Source organism: Coenobita brevimanus, chromosome 90 (assembly GCF_032717465.1).
Source record: "Coenobita brevimanus isolate Jiangsu-jjx chromosome 90, ASM3271746v2, whole genome shotgun sequence".
Lineage (NCBI taxonomy): Eukaryota > Metazoa > Arthropoda > Malacostraca > Decapoda > Coenobitidae > Coenobita > Coenobita brevimanus.
In genome coordinates, this window is record NC_137043.1 from 26,304,556 (window position 1) to 26,326,251 (window position 21,696).

At 44.5% G+C, this 21,696-nt stretch overlaps 1 protein-coding gene across 2 annotated transcripts in view; it reads left to right on the top strand.

The window, feature by feature from the left end:
• Window positions 1-1,463: 1,463 nt before the first annotated feature.
• The window catches only part of LOC145411516 (uncharacterized), a 65,882-nt gene continuing 45,649 nt past the window's right edge, over window positions 1,464-21,696 (top strand). The window contains exons 1-3 of one of the 2 annotated variants that reach the window (XM_080281526.1): window positions 1,498-1,533; window positions 1,673-1,758; window positions 21,354-21,556. In XM_080281526.1, the coding sequence (XP_080137652.1) occupies window positions 21,468-21,556 (89 nt within the window). In that variant the 5' untranslated portion in view covers window positions 1,498-1,533; window positions 1,673-1,758; window positions 21,354-21,467. Of the gene's footprint in view, window positions 1,534-1,672; window positions 1,759-21,353; window positions 21,557-21,696 lie in introns of both variants that reach the window. The other variant, XM_080281525.1, reaches the window with a different exon arrangement.

The window sequence follows — 21,696 nt, forward strand, 5'->3', positions numbered from 1 at the left end:
ATAGTTGAGAGCCAGTGTAGTCGATAATTATCAAAAACAGAAGGGGATCAAGTACAGAGCCTTGAGGCACTCCGCAGAGAACTGGTCTGGATGAGCTAGCATGACCGGTTACAGATACTGTACGACCCAAAAGAAAGCTTTGTACCCATCCAAAGAAATTCCCAGAGATTCCAGTCATAATTAAGTTGTCTAGAAGGACTTGGTGATTCACTCTGCCAAAGGCTTTCATATACAGTAATCAAAAAGAATCATATCTACAGTGTACCCTTCATCATAATTGTGACAGTTATAGGTGAGTAATAGTTGGTCTGTCACAGCCCGGTTGCATTGGAATCCAAACTGATTATCAGCAATAGTCGGTTGACCTCTAGGAATGCATACAAGGTTTTACAGATTATACGCTCCATTGTTTTGCAGAGAATTGGTTTCAGGCCAATCGGTTGGTTGTTTCATGGATCTGTCCTGGATTCTTTCTCATATATAGGGATGGCACTTGCCACTTTCCAGGATGTGGGTACAGTCCCAGTGCGCATAGGCTTGTTGAACAGAATTGTGTGTGGTTATGCTAGTTCAGATGCACATTCCTTCAGGAGTCAGGATGTAGGCTGTGAGGACCTGCGGCACTGTCAGTTTTCAGTGTTTTAAGGTTGTTCTCAATGTCAGTATGGCTGAAGTGAATGGTAGACATACTATTGATACAAGTCTGGTGCTGGGAAGGATTAGTAGCTGGTTCAGGGACAAAAATAGATGAAAATGAATCAACAAATACGTTGGTTATTGTAAGGGGGTCATCAGTGAGGGTGTTTAGTTTTAATGGGTCAGCCTTAGGTCTGTCAAACTTTTTATTTCTTATGTATGAATGGAAACATTTGGGTTTATTTATCTGCTAATGAAACTGAAACTTTAGTCTTCTATAAAAGTATGGAAAGAAAATGCAGTGATGTACTTATTCTGAAGCCATTTTTTGTTTGTGTTTTTAGATTAATTTCTCACTTATAATGGGATTTAGGTATCTGGCAATAGATAGATCATTCATTCTGCTGGATCGTTTTGTCAAAACCTGGTTTGTTCTGCATATATCAAGGTAGCCAACTAATTGTGTTACCTGTATTTAGTGCTTCCTTACAGATGAAACATTTTGTTATGTACTGTTATTCCTGTTTCTGTTTATTTTTAGGATACCGTATATTTCACCCAAACTTGGCAGACAGCTCCGTCTATAGTGTAGACATTATTGCTTTGTTCCTTACAGCTTGTGGAGTTATGTTAATTAACCGTACTTCTTACTGCTGATACTTAAGAATATTTCAAATTTATATTTGCTGTAAGTGTACTGTACACTGGTTTGTCAAACTTCACAGCTGTTCTTTGAAACTGAACCCCTGTGAAACTTAGAAAACCACAGTACTGTATGTATTTTACACTAGTCTCAGTTTCCGTGTCACTCTTAATACATCTTTTTTCACAGATGGTGAGGTTAGTGAGCTTCTATGAGGCAGGGCCAGAGAGATGAGCAGAGGGCATGTCCGCCAGGTGAGTAGCAGAAAGACTACACTGATTTTTTGTTTTTATTGCACCCAAAGCTGAATAAAAGCATTTGGGATAGCAAGAAAAACTATAAAGATAAAAATGTATGCAGATTAAATGTCAACATACAGTGCTGTTGTTTCAGCATTGTAATTGCATGGGAGATAATTCACTTCACAGTGAGCACGGTGCCAAGAAGGCGAGGCCACACTAACACTGCTTTTGCTGCAGGTGGGTGATTGCATAAGTAACAGCACTGAAATTGTGCTACTCTGTTGATCACTTTCATTACACTCCTTGGTGATGGTGGCACAGGTGGTGGCAGAAATGCTTCTTAAAAAAAGGGGGGGGGCATCTTCAGTAAAAAGTTATCACTAATTAAAAGCTTAGTTTCTTCAGCAAAAGGGTATGACTTTTATAGTATTCCACAATTTTTTTTTTTTTTTTTTCTTTCTTTTTTTTATAAGCTGATGGGGGCACTAGTATGTAGGTACACCTACTACATTTTGACTTAGGACCTACACACAGACTTGCTATGGGAGAGTTGTCTGTCTTTGCTTTGTGTTTCCACCTCTGCCAAGTGAATTTGGGGGGCAAGAAGTAACTGGCAATCCTCTGGTGTTGGCAGGAGGTGGTGAAACACTCAGCACATCAGTGCTTGCCCAGAAGTGAGAGTGGAAGTATAGGTTCCCGTCGCTTCGAGCTTACACCTCCCTCTTATTTCATGTGCATTATTGTTTGCCCTGTTATTTTCCTAGAGTCGAGTTGTCATGCCTGGAAAGTACTGCTCAAGGGATGAGAGGGTCCGTATCATTGCATGGAGGCAGGATAATGTCCCTATCAACACGATTTGTGAACAAACTGGACATGCAAAGTTGACCGTCATGAAAATTCTTGCTGCAGCACGCAGCCTGCCACCTGATGTTGTACCAGAGCACAAGCATGGTGGTGGAAAGAAGAGGACAACATCCAGAGGTACAGATCCACTTCTGAAGAGGGAAGTAATCAAGAATCCTCGACAGAATTGAAGAGAATGCATCCCCAGCTGTTACAAGACATCTCAGTTCTAACTATCCAACACCGCTTGCAGAAGGAGCTGGGTTTGCCAAGCCACACCGCAGCCAAGACACTGCTTCTCACTGACCACATGACGAAGCAGTGCATTCAGTTTGCCAAGAAATATGCACACTGGACATCAGATGAGTGGAGAAAAGTTACATTTTCCGATGGAAGCACATTTCAGGTGTTACAAGTGCGTTCTGCCAAGGTTCATCGCCCTGCCTCCCGTAGTCGATATGACCCTGCTTACACATGCCGACTGTTAAAGCACCCACAATCAGTAACAGTATGGAGGTGTTTCTCAGGTGAAATGGGAAGGGGAGGCCTCTACTTTCTTCCTGAGAGCTTGATGATGAATGGTGGCTGGTACATTCAAGGTCTGAAAGATCATTTGTTAAACTTTTTTGTTGTTCATGGGTGCGACTTTTTCATGCACAGTTCAACTCCATTTCACAAGTCAAGAAAGGTGGCAAAATGGCTTCAGGATAATCGGTTTGAGGTCCTCGACTGGTCTGGCGACAGTCTGGATCTAAATCCGATAGAAAACTGCTGGGCAAAGATGAAGAAAATCATGGCAGAAAAGAAGACACCCAATCTGGACAACCTCAAGACTGAACTGACAATTGTTTGGTAAAAAGAAATGTCCATAGATTACTTAAGAGATCTAAGTGATTCCATGCCAAAATGCATCCAACTGTCATGAAAAACAAGGGAAACTTGATTTCATATTATTGAATGGCATTTCATGAACAAACATTGTGATATACTATGATTTCTGTGTTTTTAATACCTTGTGGAGGGGTGTCCTAAATCAATTTGCAGTAGCTGTATGTAGTTAAGCATTTCATAAAGGCTGTATCTATCCTCTCTAGTTTAGAAAGTTTCTCCTAATCTGAATCAGGTGGTCTAGGGACAGCAAGTAGTTTAAAAAGATGTATTGAAAGAGTTAATGCGAAAGGGCATTTTTACGAAAATTGTTGATGGTGGCATAAAGAGGAAGTTGGAAAGAGTACTGTACATAAGATATGATAGATCACTACTGCCTTAAATTGTGCTTAATGTTATGGTTCATATACTGTACAGTATAATGGTAGTGCTGAGGAATACTCATGGTCTGGTGTGTACCTAAGTACAGTTGCATGGGTAATGGGGCATGTATTGCCCTGTATTATTTTGCCCTATATTATTGGCATTACCGTTTACCATACAGTGTTAATTCCAAACAGTAGTTTAGTAGACCTTCACTATAATGGACTACGGTAATTGAAGGAAGGCCTGGTCTGTTAACCTGTACAATCCCGCCGTTGGCATGGTGCCGACAGTACAAAACGTCTCGATTAATCCCAGTGATGTGATGGTGCCGACAGCAAAGTTCAAGTGCTGTAGCACGTCTCAAACTGCTTTAATCTAGCTTATTTTTTGCTAAGGAGTAGCTTAATGTATTGGCAACACTGTGTCCAAGCAGTTGTAGTACTGAGTTTGGTTCTGCGTGGGTGGGTAACATCAGTGTGCCACTGTCTGTCAGAGCGTCAGGATGTCACGAAAATCACGCCATTTTTCCGCCTCATTGGGCTGGAGGAGGCTGTTGAAATTGTCACATGTACCCTTCTGTCCCTTCATTTAGTGATTCTTCAGAAGAAAAAGACGTTTCGTTTCGTTTCGTTTTTAAAGGCTCCAACATGCTTGCATGTGTCGGCCTTGGTCACCTAATGGCGGCTCTCCACGCTGCACGATCCATTGCAGCCTCCCTGTTCAGTCCCTTAACCCTAAGGTCACACTTAATGACCTCGTCCCATGTCTTTCTCAGTCTACCCCTCATAACCCCACCCCCAATATTAACACTTCTCACCTTCCTCACCCAATTATCATCCCCCATCCTCTCCACATGTCCAGACCACCTCAATCTACCTCTCCTCATCACAACACCAATACACTCCAGTCCCATCCTACCTCTCAACTCTTCCATTGTAACCCAGTCCCTCCAGGCCTTGGATGCAGGGACGCACTGCACATCCACCTAATCATTGTCATTTCTGTACGTCTGAGCCGGCGAATATCTTCCTCCTTCACTGCCCAGGTCTCACTGCCATACAGCATTACACTCCTAACACATGCTGCATACAAAGACCCCTTAGCACGTAGGGAGAGCCCTCTCACTGTCAGGAGAGGCAAGAGCTCCCTGAACTTCTTCCAACCACTTCTCACCCTAGCCACAGAGCTAGCTCCAGCCCCACCTCCAGCACACAACATGTCTCCCAAATAACAAAACTCTTCCACACACTCAAGAGATTCACCATCAAGTTCAGTCCTTTCACGTCTGACAATCTCCACCTGCTCACCCCGGCACGCCGTACACATAAAATCAGCATTATCTCGCAGTCTACCTCTGATACCACTACATCTCTTATGCACCCATTTATCACACACACCGCACAAGATGGAATTACTTCCCACGCCCTTGTGGCAAACTGCACATGGCCACTCTCCCTTGTCTTTGACAGTACCGCCACTAACCCTAGATATCATCACTTTTGTTTTAGCTGCATTTACTCTTAAACCCTTTTGCCCCATACCATCTCTCCACTTCCTAAACCTTTCCTCCGCCTCCCTTTCATTCTCTGCAATCAACACCAAATTATCAGCATACAACAACTCCCACAGGAGTCCATTTCTAAAGTCACGTGAAAGGGCTTCAAGTACCATGATAAACAACGTGGGACTCAAGACTGACCCCTGATGCACACCAACATTCACGGAAAACTCATCACTCAAATCTCCATTCACTCTCATCTGGGTGTGAGCACCCACATACATGGCCATAACCACCCTAACCAGCCACTCCTCCAAGCCAAGCTTTCTCATTGCCCACTTCACCACCTCTCTAGGGACTCTGTCAAAGGCCTTTTCCAAATCAATAAAAACAAAATAAAGATCCCTTCTCCTACCAATATATTTTTCCTGAAGCTGTCGAACATTGAATATGGCATCAGTGGTCCCCCTACCTGGCATAAACCCAAACTGCATCTCATCAATATTCACCCTTTCTCTAATCATACCTTCTAAAACTCTCTCCATTACCTTCATTATCTGATCTAAAAGCTTTATACCTCAATAATTTCCTCTTTCCAGGGCATCACCCTTCCCTTTATACACATTTACAATTACACTCTTCAGCCAATCATCTGGGACAATACACTCATAAATAATCCTATTTATCAGGTCAGTGACTAGACTCACCCCTATATCGCCTGAGGCCTTCAACATTTCGGCAGTCAACCCAGACACACCTGCTGCCTTCCCCACTCTCATCCTGCCTATTGCCTCACTCACAGTAGCAGTATCAATCAAAGGCCAAGGGCCAGACACTGGATCTGCTGGCTCCAAACCTTCCCTGTCCCAGTCAAACTCCTCATTCAACAACCGGTTATAATGCTTTCTCCATGCATCTTTAATATCCTCACTGTTCACCACTACCCTTCCTTCATCATTCTTCACACACTGCTCACCTATAATATCCCGATTATCCCTCTTCACCTGACCTGCCACCCTAAATATATTTTTCCTTTCCCCATGATTTAGGTTATCAAGTAATTGTCTCTGTGACTCAGACTTTGCCCTGTATACCTCTCTTCTAGCCTTACGCTTGGCAGCCAAATATTCCTCTTTCCTACCACCCTTCTTCCATTCCCGGAAAAGCCTTCTTTTCTCCTTAATTGCAGCCTCTACACCCCCCTTCTTCCATTCCTGGAAAAGCCTTCTTTTCTCCTTAATTGCAGCCTCTACACCCCCCTTCTTCCATTCCCGGAAAAGCCTTCTTTTCTCCTTAATTGCAGCCTCTACACCCTCATGCCACCACCAAGTTACTTTATGTCTTGGTGGTCCTCTTGTCCAGCTGCATGTTACTTCAGTAACTCTCAAGAAATTGTTCTTGAGGGCTCTGTACTGTTCATTAACGCGTCTGTCTACAGCTCCCTGTTCAGCCACCACTCTCCTCAACTCACTATAGAAGGCATCCCTTACTACTTGGTTTTTCAGCTTCCATATTTTCCTCCTAGGTACATAAGTCCTCGTTTTCATCACTTGTTCTTTAAGCACCATATCACAAATCATTAGTTTGTGCTGCTGCACACACTCCTCACTTCCTATAACTTTAACATCCCTCACTAACCTCCTATCGGCCCTCCTAACCAGAAAATAATTTATCTGACTGCTATTTCCTCCAGACTCATACATAATTAACCTACTGTCTCTTTTCCTAAAATATGTGTTGCACACAATCATGTCCGTTGCCTCCCCAAACTCGAGTATCCTTTCCCCTTCTGCATTCCTTAGACCATATGCACATCCCCCATGCACTCCTTCATAACCTTGTGCTGCTTCACCTACATGACCATTTAAGTCCCCTCCCAAAATCACTATCTCATCATCCCGCATACCACCCACTACACGTATTAAATCATCCCAGAATCTATCTTTCTCTGATTCATCCAATCCTGCCTGTGGAGCATATGCCGATATAATCGCAGCTATCTTTCTTCCCAACAGAATTTTCACTACCAATATCCTATCGCTTACTCTCAAAACATTCATAATGTATTCCACCCATTTCTCCGCAACCATCACACCAACACCTCCATATCCGTCTGACCTCCCCTGCCAAAACAACTTATAGCAACAGTCCTTCCCAACAATCTTTCTGGCTGATCCACCCCTGTACCGGACTTCCTGCAAACACGCCACATCCACCCACCTCCTACTGAATGCCTCAACAACTTCCCCTGCTCTTCTCCTCAAACTTCCCACATTCCATGAACCCACCCTTATCCCCATGGGTGATTTACTGTCCTCAGGCTTGCTTTGAAACTTATTTTGTTTTGTCATCTTCAGTATTAATAAAGGGGGACAGACACAGCACAGGTCCCACTCGCTGCACAGTCCCAGGTCCAGGCAATGGATCTGGGACCCCTAGCCCACCAGCTTACCAGTGGCTGTGGTAGTGGCCTCGGGGCACCCTGCCAGGACAGCTGCAGGGACACCCTCCAAGCGCGTCTTGGCACTGCAACTATCCCACCATTATACACCCACTGATAGGGCAGCCTCCTGGGGCGCTACTCCCAGGTTCGGGCCCCTTTCTATTGGGCGGGAGCGGCAGCCTGGGAACCGCAATGCCCTGTACCCTCTAGCACAGGTCCGAGCCCCATCTCGCCCTGGACCCACGATCTATGCTGGCGGAACCCCCGCCACACCTACCCCCCAGAAGTCCGCCACTAGGTAGCGGGGGCAAAGTTTTCTGGCCGCATGCCCTTGCTGGCGCCAACCCCTGTAACATAGTGGGATACGTTGTGTGAAATGTAAAGTGCATGTGGTGTAGTGCATAGACAGTTAGAGGAAATGTTTGGGAGAGTATGCTGGTCTACTCTCCATGTTACTGTCACACTGAAAAGGTCAGCAAAGGGGAATGGTTAGATAGCTAGTGAAACAGGAGCTCCAGCTCTCCCTATCACCAGCATTCCCATTCCCCTCGGGAGTACTACCCTGTTCGGCCTGGATAACTATTCTGGGGAGGAATATGAGCCAGTGGAGGAACTGAGAAAGGAGAATCCCCCTTTCTCCTCCCCCGTTCTGTCTCATCCTGCCCAGCTGGGTGTGAAAACATTGCTCACAGCTTGGGAAACTGGGCTAAAAACACGATGGACTGCCATCCTGGTCTTATTTCTCCTATAAGGAGTACTTTTTTTTGCTTTTCCTTGATTTATATGTCCTTTTGGATTGTTTTATGCAATAAAAATTTTTTCCGTTTTTGGTCCGGGATTGGGTGGGTATAATCTTGCAAAAATGCCTGGGATGGTGCGGGTTAAAGCCAGTAATGTTATATCTGATGGTTCCCTCCTTGAGGTGGGATTTTATGCACACATTTGAAAATAAATGAATGTTATAGCATAGTGTAATACTAACAATGCAGACTATACCCATTTTACACTAACTTGGCCCATAATTTTACCATTTTGCAGCTTATTTCACGTCCTTGTCATAACAATTCTTCATGACAAGTACATTATTACTATAGTCTGTTATTAGAACTCAGCAGTCACGATGGCGAGAGGGCTGTTTCAGGCCAGGTTGGAGTAAAAAAGGTAGGAAACACTTGTTGTGACCCATTTTGCCCCATTTAACCCCTTAGCCGCGGGGCGTCACTTTCGTGACACTTGGGAGCAAGGAATCATACCGCGGGGCGACACTTTTGTGATTCTGTGTTATTTTGAATTCGCCCGGGCTTTGAAGTGGTGGCTTTGTTACATCTATCAGTATATGTACTGCCAATGTCCAACACTAGTCAGCACTCCTAATCTCATCTGTACTCCCATCCATTGTTGACAATTTAGCCATTTCTCCCTGTTCTTGACTCCCCTCCCTACCTCCCCTCCATTACCCTATCCTCTCGCCTGCCCGGCCGTGCTACGCTAAGTAAATCTTCCCTGGAATTTTTCACTGATTTCATCCATTGAAATAAGCCCTATGCCCTATTCTTATAACAAATAATATATACAAGAAAGAAATAAGGTAAGTGATAGTGCCATACACCTGGAATTGGCTAATTATCACCTGACAACACCTCACATGCACTCGTTTGCTAATTTTCGTTGTTTATTTCCCCTTGATATATGCCGTATAGTCTATTTTCGTAATAAAAATATATATAAGAAAGGAAGGGAGAAGCCTATGTGATATTTACATTCACCTGGAACTACCTAATTATTGCAGGCCACCACACTGTATTCTATGCTAAGTAAAGCTTCCCTGGAATTTTCCACTGATTTCATCCATTGAAATAAGCCCTATGCCCTATTCTTATACCAAATAATATATACAAAAAAGAAATAAGGTAAGTGATAGTGCCATACACCTGGAATTGGCTAATTATCACCTGACAACACCTCACGTGCACTCGTTCGCTAATTTTCGCTGTTTATTTCCCCGTGAAATATGCCGTATAATCTATTTTCGTAAGAAATACAGTATACATATAAGGAGGGAAGGGAGAAGCCTAAGTGATATTTACATTCACCTGGAACTACCTAATTTATTATGTATTGTCTTGGTTTCCTGCCAATCATTTCATAGCTATATATCAGCTGGTCTCATAGGCTGAAGTTGGTAGTATTGCACCTACCCTAGCCAGGCGGCAGGAGGCCACCACTATCAGTTCACTGTCGTCTTTGAAAGTGGGAGTATGTCTGATTTGCTCCTGCTAACTTACGTCGCTTTATAACCCCATGCAAAGGGCCCTGTGACCTTTACCCCCTACTAAACCTCGTGTGGAAAGAGGTAAAGGGCTGAGAATTGATAGAGAGTGACTATGATTTTTTTATTGAGTAAAACAGTGCAAGTGGAATTGTAAATAAATTGTAAATAATGTGTTAACAGCAAGAAAGCAATGAATGTAAATATAAGTGAACAGTGGAAAATAGTTTTATAAGTTACTTCAAGTGACAGTGCATAACACAGTGTAAATAAAATAGAATGTACAGTGCTCGTCAGAAGTATGGAGCGCCCTGCGTCCCTCCTGAGAAACAAACCTTTCAACATTGAAAAAACATATAAATAATGCATTTTATTTACCTTTAGTGCTTCGTAGGGTAGCCTTTACGTTTCTTCACGGACCTGAGACGTCTTGGAAGTGAAAGGGCGAGGCTCCTGAGGTGCTGGAGCGGTATTTTGTCCCAGGAGTCACGAATGGCGGCTTCCAGCTTAGGCAGAGAGCTCACGTCCTTCCCTTGGAGACTCTTCTTTACGAGGTACCAGAGGTTTTCAATCGGGTTGATGTCTGGGCTATTTCCTGGCCAGTCTGTCATGAATGATACCTCGCAGTCACGAAGCCAATTGGTGACCGATTTGGCCTTGTGAGCAGGTGCACCGTCCTGCTGAAACACTCGTGCACCTGTTAGCTCGAAGGAGTCTGGTAAATGATCACACAGAAGCTCCAGGTAAACATCCTGATTCACTCTGAGGTTCTTGGGAAGTACAACAAGCTTCCCCAAACCCTTCCCTGAAAAACAACCCCATACTATGAGTGAATCAGGATGTTTAACTGTGCTTTCTACATACCATGGGTCAAGTGGGTCACTACCTTTGCATGCTCCTCTGTTACAGGTAACACTAAACGTTGCCTCATCAGACCACAACACTGACAACCATTGCTCCTCACCCCAATTTAGATATTTATTAGCAAAGGCAAGCCTACGAATTCTCTGGCTGCTAGAGAGAAGAGGCTTTTTCACAGGCCTGTGACTTGTGTAACCAAGCTCATGCACCCTACGAGACACTGTTCTCACTGACACCTCACCAAACACTTCTGGGTTGCTCTCCTTAATTTTCCTTGCACTCACACGAGGATTAAACTCCACTGCACGTTTTAAAACATTAACAGACCTTGGGGAAGTTTTCCTAGGCCTACCAGACCTCGGTTTCTTTGTGGGAACTTCACCACTGTTTTCCTCCCGAAACCGCGCACACCAACGACGCACTGTCGATCGTGCCACACCAACCAATTCACTAATTTCCTTTGTCTGGTGGCCTGCCTCCTTTAGAGCAATGATCTGGGATATGATTTCACTCGATAGTTCACGGGTAGGTGCCATAACAAAGTTTTGAAGGCCAAAACACTGCGGGACACTCGGTAAAAAATGGCGCAATTTGAGAGGGACACTCGGCGGAGTTCCTCTCTCTCAGGCAGCCCGTGGGCGACTGAGGCGGGAACCAACCAGCGCGTCAGAAGGCCCCAGGCTACCGTGACGTCATGCTCGGAGCTCAAACTTGTGGCTCAATTCTTACCCCCAAAAATGGGTGATTCTTTTTTGGCCATAAGTATTGCGCGCCCGGCGGACAACGCTGGATTCTTCTGACGAGCACTGTAAATAATGTAAATAAAGTAGAGAACGTAAATAGAAATGTAAATGAGTGGTATTATAAGAATACGAGTATATATACTAGGAGTAATGAAAGTGAAAGTTTCACTCTAGCATGTATGAATACTATGAGTTATGAGAGTGAAGGTGAAAGTGACATTCACTCTCAATGCTAGTATACAGGACGAGAAAGTGAATGCTACGTATTTTACTGAAAGAAATTGAATCCCTACAGTGACAATAAACTACTATTACTGAAGGAAACTTATGGATAAAGACTGTAGATATATATAAGTGTTATATAGTAACAGATATATAAACTGTGAGTGTTTTTATGAATAATAGACAACACTAGCGGCGAACGATCGGAAGTGGGATGGTCATATGCCCTCGTAATTTTCATTGCTTTCAGTGTTTTTTGGGGGGAGTATGGATTCCAAACTATTTGAGAATCATAGATTAGTGTTTCTAGTGATAATATCAGGCTGTGGTAATCATATTACGAGTTGTCGGGAAGTGTAAAGTGGAGACTTCGTTACCCAACTTCAGAGGTCTCCACAAGTCCTACGGTACTCGATGAAGGCTCAACAAACACCCAAGGAGAAAGCTGAAGGTATGTGCCATAAGTATATGTGATTTTAATATTCTAGGACTAATAACTGATCTTTGGCAAATATTTTTAGAGAGTCTGTCGGAGCGCGAATATGCCCGCGGGAGCCGCAAGTCAAAGCAAAACAAGCCTGCGGCATAAGGGTTAACGGACATCGTTCGTCATAAGCAACAAAGTTCAGTGGGCTTCATGGCGTCCGTTAAATCTGACATTCGCTATGCTGGGTTTGTTATAGCGATGGTCTGGTGTACTACTGTAAATCTCATTACGTTTCTTTGACTACAGTACAGCTAACATACCATTTTTACTCCCTGTTTTAGTTGTTATTCCTTCATCTGACATACAGTATCTGACATAACAACATTTATGAATTCAGTGGTGCAGGTAGTTTTAAGAAATATCCAAGCCATTTTGTAATGAATGGTCATTTTTTCCACTGCTTTGCTGGGAGAATTTCACCTTGCTTAGAGTTTCATGTATTCTTATATTTACAGTTGATACTCGCTGTAACAGACCTTGATTGGACAAATTTCTGATTTATCAAATGCCATAGAGCCCACCAAATTTTCATTGGCAATACCAAACACTGGTCGTTAACCCCTACACCGCGGTCGTGTTTTTGCTATCCTTGCGTGTCCCGTGAGGATATTCGCGCTCCGACTGACTTTTTAAAAATATTTGCCAAAAATCATTTATTAGTCCTAGAATATTATAATTTTGTGTGCATATGGCACATACCTTCAGCTTTCTCCTGGGATGTTTGTTGAGCCTTCGTCGAGTACCGTAGGACTTGTGGAGACTTCTGAAGTTGGGTAATGAATTCTCCACTTTACACTTCTTGGCACCCCATAATATGATTACCACAGCCTGATATTATCACTAGAAACACTATGATTTTCAAGTAATTTGGAATCCATACACCAAAAAAAAAAAAAAAAACTGTGAAAGCAATGAAAGTTATGAGCGCTTACGAGCTTCCCACTTGCGCTCATTCCTCGCTGGTATTCTGTCATTTATTATTCATAAGCACACTCACACTTTATATTCCTATTACTTTATTACACTTATATATTTATACAGTATTTATCCATAAGTTTCCTTCAGTAATAGTTTATTTTCACTCCAGGCAACTTTCTCGTTCAGTAAACTAGCATAGAGAGCAAAGCTTTGACTGTCATTACTCCAAGTATTTGTACTCATATTCTTATATGAGTAATTATTTACATTTCTATTTTATTTACACTATGTTATACACTGTCACTTCCAGTAACTAAGGGCTCCTTTCCCTTGGAGTCAGGATGAACTTGGGACACTGACGCACTCGTAGTTTATAACCATTTCCTCCACTGGCTCATCACACGATTCACCAGAAAGATTGTGGTCACTGTCCATCATTATCATGGATAAATTAGCCAGTTCACTCTCCACAGCAGAGTCATTTAGTCCTATACCCCTTCCCACACGAGGTTTAGTAGAGGTAGAGGTCACAGGGCCCTCTAGAAGCAGCAGAAATGGAGGGGCGCGAGTGCTACATGCTTTCATCTCAAGAAACAACAATGAACTAAATGACGAGGCGGATATTGGGGCTGCCAAGGGCTGACAATGTCACCGAGGTGACAGCTCCTAATTTATATGCTGTGAAATGATTGGCAGGAAATTAGGTAGTTCCAGGTGAATGTAAATATCACATAGGCTTCTCCCTTCCTTTCTTATATATATTTTTATAACGAGAATAGATTATACGGCATATTTTAAGGGGAAATTACCAGGGAAAATTAGCAAACAAGTGCACGTGGGGTGTTGCCAGGTGATAATTAGCCAACTCCAGGTGTATGGCACTATCAGTTACCTTATTTTTTTTTAGTATATATTATTTTGTATAAGAATAGGGCATAGGGCTTATTTCAATGGATGAAATCAGTGGAAAATTCCGGGGAAGATTTGCTTAGCGCAGTGTGGCCGGGCAGGTGAGAGGAGAGGGTAATGGAGGGGAGGTAGGGAGGGGAGTCAAGAACGGTGATAAATAGCTATATTGTCAACAATGGATGGGAGTACAGATGACATTAGCAGTGCTGACTATTGTTGGACGCTGGCAGTACTGATAGATGATACAAGCCACCACTTGAAAGCCCAGGAGAATTCAAAATAACATAGAATCGCAAAATTGACGCCCCGCGGCATGATCCATTGCGCCTGAGCATCACGAAAGTGACACCCCGGGGTTAACCCCTTAAACGCGGATCGTCGCGTTTGCGACGCTCGCCGAAAAGGACATAACGGCGGATCGTCGCGTTTGCGATTCTAGTTAATTTTGAATAACCGTGGGCAAGCAGGTTCAAGCTGGTATTGTCTATCAGTACCGCCACCCTTTAGCTACTATTAGCACACTTGACCTTTGTACCACTGACCTCCGTTGTTGCCTAGTATCTTTATTTTTTTTACCCACCAACACACCGCAGCCCGGCCACCCTTGCCGTGATATATGGCAGCACGCGGACTGCTCAGAAATGTCAATCTGCGCCTTCCTCTCGCAAGCACTTTATGCTAATTGGAAACGCTTGTTTCCCCAGTTGTCACACTAGCTTTTTTTCGCGCGGTTTGCCCCTGTTTAGCGTCAGTTTACCGCAGTCTTTCAAGGTGACACCATGTCCAATTCTAGCTCTTCCGAGTCAGTGCCTTCAAGCCCTCCGAAAAAGGGCTTTGTGACCTCTACCCCGTCAAAACCCTTACTAGGGAGTGCAAAGGGCCTGAGTGAGTCAGCTATAGGCCTAGAATTACTGAAAGCCTCTATGGACTACGGTAGTGACGTTGCGGTGTTATCGAGCCATGCTGAATCAGACACTATCGAGTGCTGAGTCTGAGGTGCAGGAAGAGACAATTCCTGTGCCTAGCACCTCGTCAGGCAAGGCTCCTGTGCAGAAGGGAGTGGCGTATGGCAAGGGGTCCAATTGGAAGCGAAGTGGTGACCCCGGTTCCCAGCCATTGTTCTCCTCAGGCCGGCCATTGTCCCCAACCACTGGTCACGCCGCCGCCATACCGCCTCGCACCCCCAGCCCCATTCTCTCGTCATCTTCGTCTGCTGTGCCTTCTCCTGAGTCTTCGGAGTCTCCTTCACCACCTCGGAAGGGAAGTAGGCAGTCTGGTATTCGTAGAGGTTTCCATAGGCCCCGTGTTCATGCTGGCATGAGTAGGAAAGTGTCTCCTAGTGTTAAAATGAGTGGTAAGGTTTACCGCACTAGGCAACTCACCACCCAGCCTACTGCGAGTGACCTTGAACCTTCTCCAACTCTCCCCACCACCACCACCACCACACAGGCCTGACCTAGCTCACCCATTGCCACACGGCCTGCCTCACCCACTGCCACACGACCTGCCTCACCCCCCGCCGCACCCACCCACTCCCATCCGAGGCAGGGCACTCTGGACGCCTTCGTGTGGTCTGAGGGCTCTGATTTTGTGCCAGAGGATCTCCCCTTTGATTCAACTGGGTGTGGGATCCAGGCTGACTTCCCTGTCCCCGAGGGTGGTGAATGCTTGGACTACCTGTTGGCCTTCCTGGATAACGAAGTCATGGAGCAGATTTGTACCGAGACGAACAGGTACGAAGGACAATGTGCTGCAGTTCGTCAAGGTGAAGGTGCAACGCCATCCACGTCGCGGATGGCAGCATGGGTTCCTGTGACGATCCGGGAACTATTTGTATTCATCGGCTTGATGCTTCTGATGCCACATAACTGGAAGCACAAGCTCGAGGAGTACTGGAGTACTGACGATCTTTGCCCCACATCCATCTTCAACAAGTACATGACTCGGGATCGTTTCAGGCAACTCATGATGTACCTTCACTTTGCCAACAACGATGAGCCTTCCCAGACTGACCCCCTATGGAAAGTGAGGGAAATCCTGAACATGATCAAGGACAAGTTTATGACGTTCCTTCGGCCCTTCAAGAAAGTAGTGATCGACGAGTCCTTGGTTTTGTTCAGGGGCCGTCTTCGGTTCGTGCAGTATATTCCAAGCAAACGCCACCGCTTTGGAATAAAGTTTTTCGTGCTGTGCGACTGCAAGACGGGGTTCATCCTAGACTTCGTTATCTACACCACCAGCAGTGTGGACTTGGACAAGACTGACCCCGTTGGATTCTCTGGCTCTGTGGTGAAAGTGCTTCTGGAAAAGTACTTCGGCGGGAATCATGTCCTGTATACGGACAATTATTATACAGCTCCCAAACTCGCCAAGTACCTTTCTGAGCATGACGTCGGATCCTGTGGCACTGTTAGGAGCAATAGGGCACACTGCCCTGCCTTCCCCGAGGCTGAAAGATCAAAGCAGGGAGACGTGCACCTGAAGAAATCAGACAAGATGCTGGCGATACGGTGACACGACAAGAGGATCGTCAATATGCTCACCACAGTCCACAAGGGGGAAATGCAAGCCACAGGGAAGGTCAACAGAAGGACTGGCGATCCTGTGATGAAGCCTGATGCTGTAATTGATTACAACGTCAATATGTGGCTGGTGGACAAGTCCGATATGATGATCGGAGAGATTGCCTGCCTGAGGAGGAACCGTCGCTGGTACAGGAAGGTGTTCTTGCACTTGCTGGATATGTGCATGCTGAACGCCTTCATCCTGTATAAGATCAAGAACAGGAAGCCAGCTACTTACTCTCTCAGGCGGTTTTCAAAGACTTGTGTCTACCAGCTGCTTCAGCGTTTTGGGCAGGTACTGCCATCAGGTCCCAGGCGCCACTCACAGACACGTCCAGACCGGCTACAGTGCCAGGACTACCTTCAGCGACACCGCCTGGAGCCACTGCCTAGCACTGCCAAGAGGGGGAAAGCACTGAGGAGGTGCCATGTTTGCAGCCACACTAACCGGCAAGAACGAAGTTTTAGACGCACATGCTTGCAATGCAAAGAGTGTCAGATTCCCCTGTGTGCTTACCCGTGTTTCTTTGACTACCACAGCCTGACTGGATATTGAAAATAAGGGTGGAAATATGTAAATAATACTGAGAGTGACAGTGATACTAGTGTTTAGTTTTCTTGTACGTACTGACAGTGACAGTCTGTTGAGTGTAAATTAGTGTATGTAGTTGTAAAAGCACTGACAGTGACAGTGATTTAAGTGTAAATTATTGTACATAGTAATGATATAAGGATTGAGAGTGACAGTCACTCCAGTGTAAGAAGTTGAAAGCATATTTTTCTATTCTGTGTTATGACAGTGACAGTTTGGTGTGTAGAAAATATTATTTTTATAAGTAATGACAGTGACAGTGATGAATAAGGCACTAAACTGACAGCGAGAGTGAAAGTGAGCGATAGAAATGAAGTGCAAGCGGCCGACAGGAGCGAGAATAAAGTGACTGGTGTAAGGGAAAATAAAATCGCGCCGCGGTGGTCTTTCTCATTTCCGCTTCATAATACTGGCAGTGACAGTGATTTTTATGGCCGTAATAGTGCCATGTGAGCCTTCGGGAAGTACTATGAAGGAAAATAATGTAGAATACGTGTTTTTAGCCGTGAAAATTGAAATGATTGTTCAGTGACGAGAAGACCGCCGCCGTCCTGCATGTCGGCCGTACGCTCCATTGATTGTAGCCTTATTTTCAGTGCTTATTGTTCAAATACGGATTCCAAACTACCTGTACGTTGTAGTATAAAGTGTACTGTGACAGACTGAGGCTGTGGTAGAGGGGAAACCTGGTTGCTGGACATGTGAAAGTGAAGATTTTGTTACCCAACTTTGCAAGTTTCCACAAGTCCTTGGGTAGTCCACGAAGGCTCAACACCTGTCTCAGGAGAAAGCTGAATGTAAGTACTATCTGCCATAAAAATTATAATGTTCTAGGGTTAATCTCTGATTTTTGGCAAATATTTTCCTACAGGTACTCAGACTGCGATACAACCTCGCCACACGGGGGGGGGTCGGCTGTCGACGGCCGCGCTTTAGGGGTTAAGGGGTTAAATAGAGTGCACCATGCAGTTCTTCTGAATGCCTCAGAATTCACCAAACTGCCTTTCCGAATGCCTCTGAGCCCACCAAATTGTTTTTTGGCTATACGAAACAATTGTTGAATTAGACACATCACATAGCCCTTTCAAACACCTCTGAGCTCACCACACACTTTTTCAGCTATACCTAACAATGGTCATTAAGTGGGGCGCATTACACAGCCAGCACACGGGGTAACACGGACATAGTTTCCAAGGCTGGCAGCAGCTTCACCCACCCACTGTGGCTATCACTATTCTTGTGAACAGGAATAGTGATGGGTTGAGCTATTTTTAGGGTTACTTATGGTAGGCCTGGGCAGGGCCAAAGTCTGTGGATGCTGTATCCAGCATGATTAGCCTCAGTCTTGCCCTGTCTTTTGTTTTTTATTTTGTTCAGACAACTGCTTGCACGTCTGATGTCTCTAGACTTTGCCGAGCATTTTTCCATTGTGACCAAGGAAAATGGCTTCTGGTAAGAAATTTCCCAGCACTTCCCCTTCTGAAAAAGCAAAGAGGAGAATTATTACCATTGCAGAGAAGATGGAGATGATTGAGGTTCATGAGAGAAGCCGAACAGGACTGAACTCATGCACAAGTATGGCCTTAAGAAGATAACATCTACTGTGTCTAGCATTGAACTTCCCTACCCAGCCTCCACATAGCTTCAGAATCCAGCACTACAACCTCCAGTACCCCGATCTCCAGCACCTTAGGACTATCTATACCAGTTGTGACATTAGAGTCACATGTCATCTTTGCCAACACTGACAGTGAATGACAGTTCACCCAGTGAATAGTTTACAAGATGTGGCATTGTAAGAAGTGTACCACCATCTATACAAAGAGTGTACAGTTATGTTTCCTTCCATTTTTAATTCAACCTGGCCTGAAATTGCCTTCTCCCCATGGTGAGTGCTGACTTGTAATTACAGATTATGGTAATACATTACTGTACTAGCCATAAAGAAGTGCTTTGACATGGATGTGAAATAAGCAGCAAAAGGGCAAAGTTATGGGCCAAGGCTAGTGATAAATGGGTATGGCTTTCATTTAGTATTAGAATAAGATACTTTACTCATTTAATTTCAGACATTTTCTTGAATTTTTACCAGAAGGGTGGGGGGCCCCAACCTCAGATTTAACAAACTTTTGGTTTCATTGAGCCTGGCTTCCCTCCAATTAGTCCGTTTCAGCAAGGGTCTACTGTATGTCACAAGAAAGCTCACTGGCCTTTTTGTTCCAAAATAAGTGTCTTCTGAAGCAGATTATTGAAGAGAAAATGGCACCAAATCACATAAAAGTTAATTGAAACATTAACCCGTTAACTGCACTATACAGCCTGGGCTGTTCCGAGTGCAACTGCTCAATACAGCCCTGGCTGCGCAGGTGATTTTCGAATATAGTGCCATGGTGACCAAGGCCGACCCATGCAAGCATGTTTGAGCCTTCAAAACCAAAACCGAAAAAGAGAACGAAAACCATACATTCCAATAGGGAATCAGACACTTCGATGTTCATCCATGGCTTTACCAAGGTAAATATTAAGCTAATATTTCATTACTATATACTTTGGAATGTGTTCTGTCAGTTCCTAAGACAAAATTTGATCTTTGGGAAATTTCATTTTTACTCTTATGTCTGCTCACCACGGACACCTCCAAAAAACCGCCATGCGCAGTTAATGGGTTAAGAAACTGAATGCAACAGTCATTAAATTATACAGTTTGAGTGTTGTTGTTTTTGCTCAACACCAGTCCACCTGATTGAGCAGACCCATGTACTGTAGGTAAGCAGCTACCCCTACAGGTTTTTCCCATAGGTTCCCTACATTGTGTGTGTTGTGACTGTCTTAGTGTGGCATGTTCTGTACAGTTCTCCATTATGTGAGTTATGCTGTGTGGGGCCCATCTGCAAGCAGGACATGTTTCATCTGTGATTCCACCTAACCCAAATCTAAGCTGTTAGCTGAGGAGGGCAGGATGATGCCCTGCTCTGTTGCTGGCTGGATGAACTCAGTCAAATATGTTGAAGAGCATCTCTGTTGGGTGAATGCCAGGAGGGATGGGTTATAATACTGTGCTCTGATTGAGGTATTGTATTGCCCTATGCATCAAGTATCTAGGTGTTTCTTCAGTGCTGGTGTTGGATTGTCTGGTGGTGGATATTGTCATAAAAGGTTTGATAATACTTGTGTGGCGATTGTCTTATGTGCCGAGGTGTGTTGTCTGTGTCTGTCATGTAATGACAGGGATGCTGTGCAATGGCACTGGCTGCTGCCTGTAATTGTGTGCCTCTCATATCCAGGTATTCTCTGACTGGGATGACTTTAGTGTCAAAGTGTGAGTTGTGGGAGTGGTTCTTGTGTAGCCAGTGGTGGTGCATAGAGCATTGTTCTGTAGGTTTGCAAGGTGTTGTAGTGAGTACAGGCATTAGATAGGATGGGAGCCCATGCTGGGAAGGCATAGGGCATCACAGATCTAATATATTGTTTGTAGAGTATTGGGTGTTTCTTTTTATTACCCAAAGGCTGGCCCTGTATTTCCCCTAAGTGCTCCTGTAGTGTGGTGTGTGGTTGTAATGGTTATGTCTGCCTATGAGGCATTGTTTGTGGGTGGCTGGGGTGTGGGAATATCATGCATGTATAGGTTGAAGAAATTGCATAAAAGAACAGAACCATGTGGAACTCCATTAGGGAATTTTCATAATGACATGCCCTGAAATGTAGCATGTGCTTGTCAGCCAGGTAAATAGTTGGCAAGCCAGCATTTAATGGTGTTCTCCCTATTTGTGTTGTATATCTTGGTGATTAGCTTGCATGGGGCAATGGCTTGGAAGACTTTCCTGATATCTGCATTTTGATAGTTGAAATTGAAAATGAAAAGATTACTTGCAGTCAGCAACCTGAACCATTTACTTACTGATGTGACTAAAGTGAGCAGATGTAGATGTGAACACTGCTTAGTAAGAATGCTTGTGGAGAGTACAGTAAAGGCAGTCCTCGATATAACTACTGTAGACTTTTAGGACATCTGTTTTTTTTGCTGTTAAGTCCTCAGTAAACTTAAGAAAAATGGCCAGTTGAAGTTCCACTGCCACTTATGATATGCTAGTTACTCCAGTTTACAGTAGCAGTTGTATGTAAAAATATTTTATATTTAGAACTCATCCCGTACCTATATTGAGGACTGCCCATACTGTATATGCAGCTGGAGTGTAAAGCTAATAATGCGGAATACGGGATACCAGCAGGTGGGTGATTGTGTGCGGTGCGGTGTGAGCACTGCTGCGCTGCAGAGTGAGGTTGAGGTGTTACGGCGGCGGCTGCTGGACCGAGACGTGGCCATCGTGCAGCTGGAGGCACAGATGGCCCAGGACCGGCCCGACCACTACCCTCAGCCCCAGGTGGCTGTCCTCAGAGCTCAGTGTGACCATTGGCAGGACAGATATGACAGGTCAGCACACAGCACATTCTCATCCAAAGATTTCTTTTACTTCTGTTTTTTACTGAACCTGTTTCTTCAGTTAGGGTCTCAATATGACTGTGTTGTTATGTAGTGACTTACTGTGCTGTACTTATTTTATGCCTTGGCCT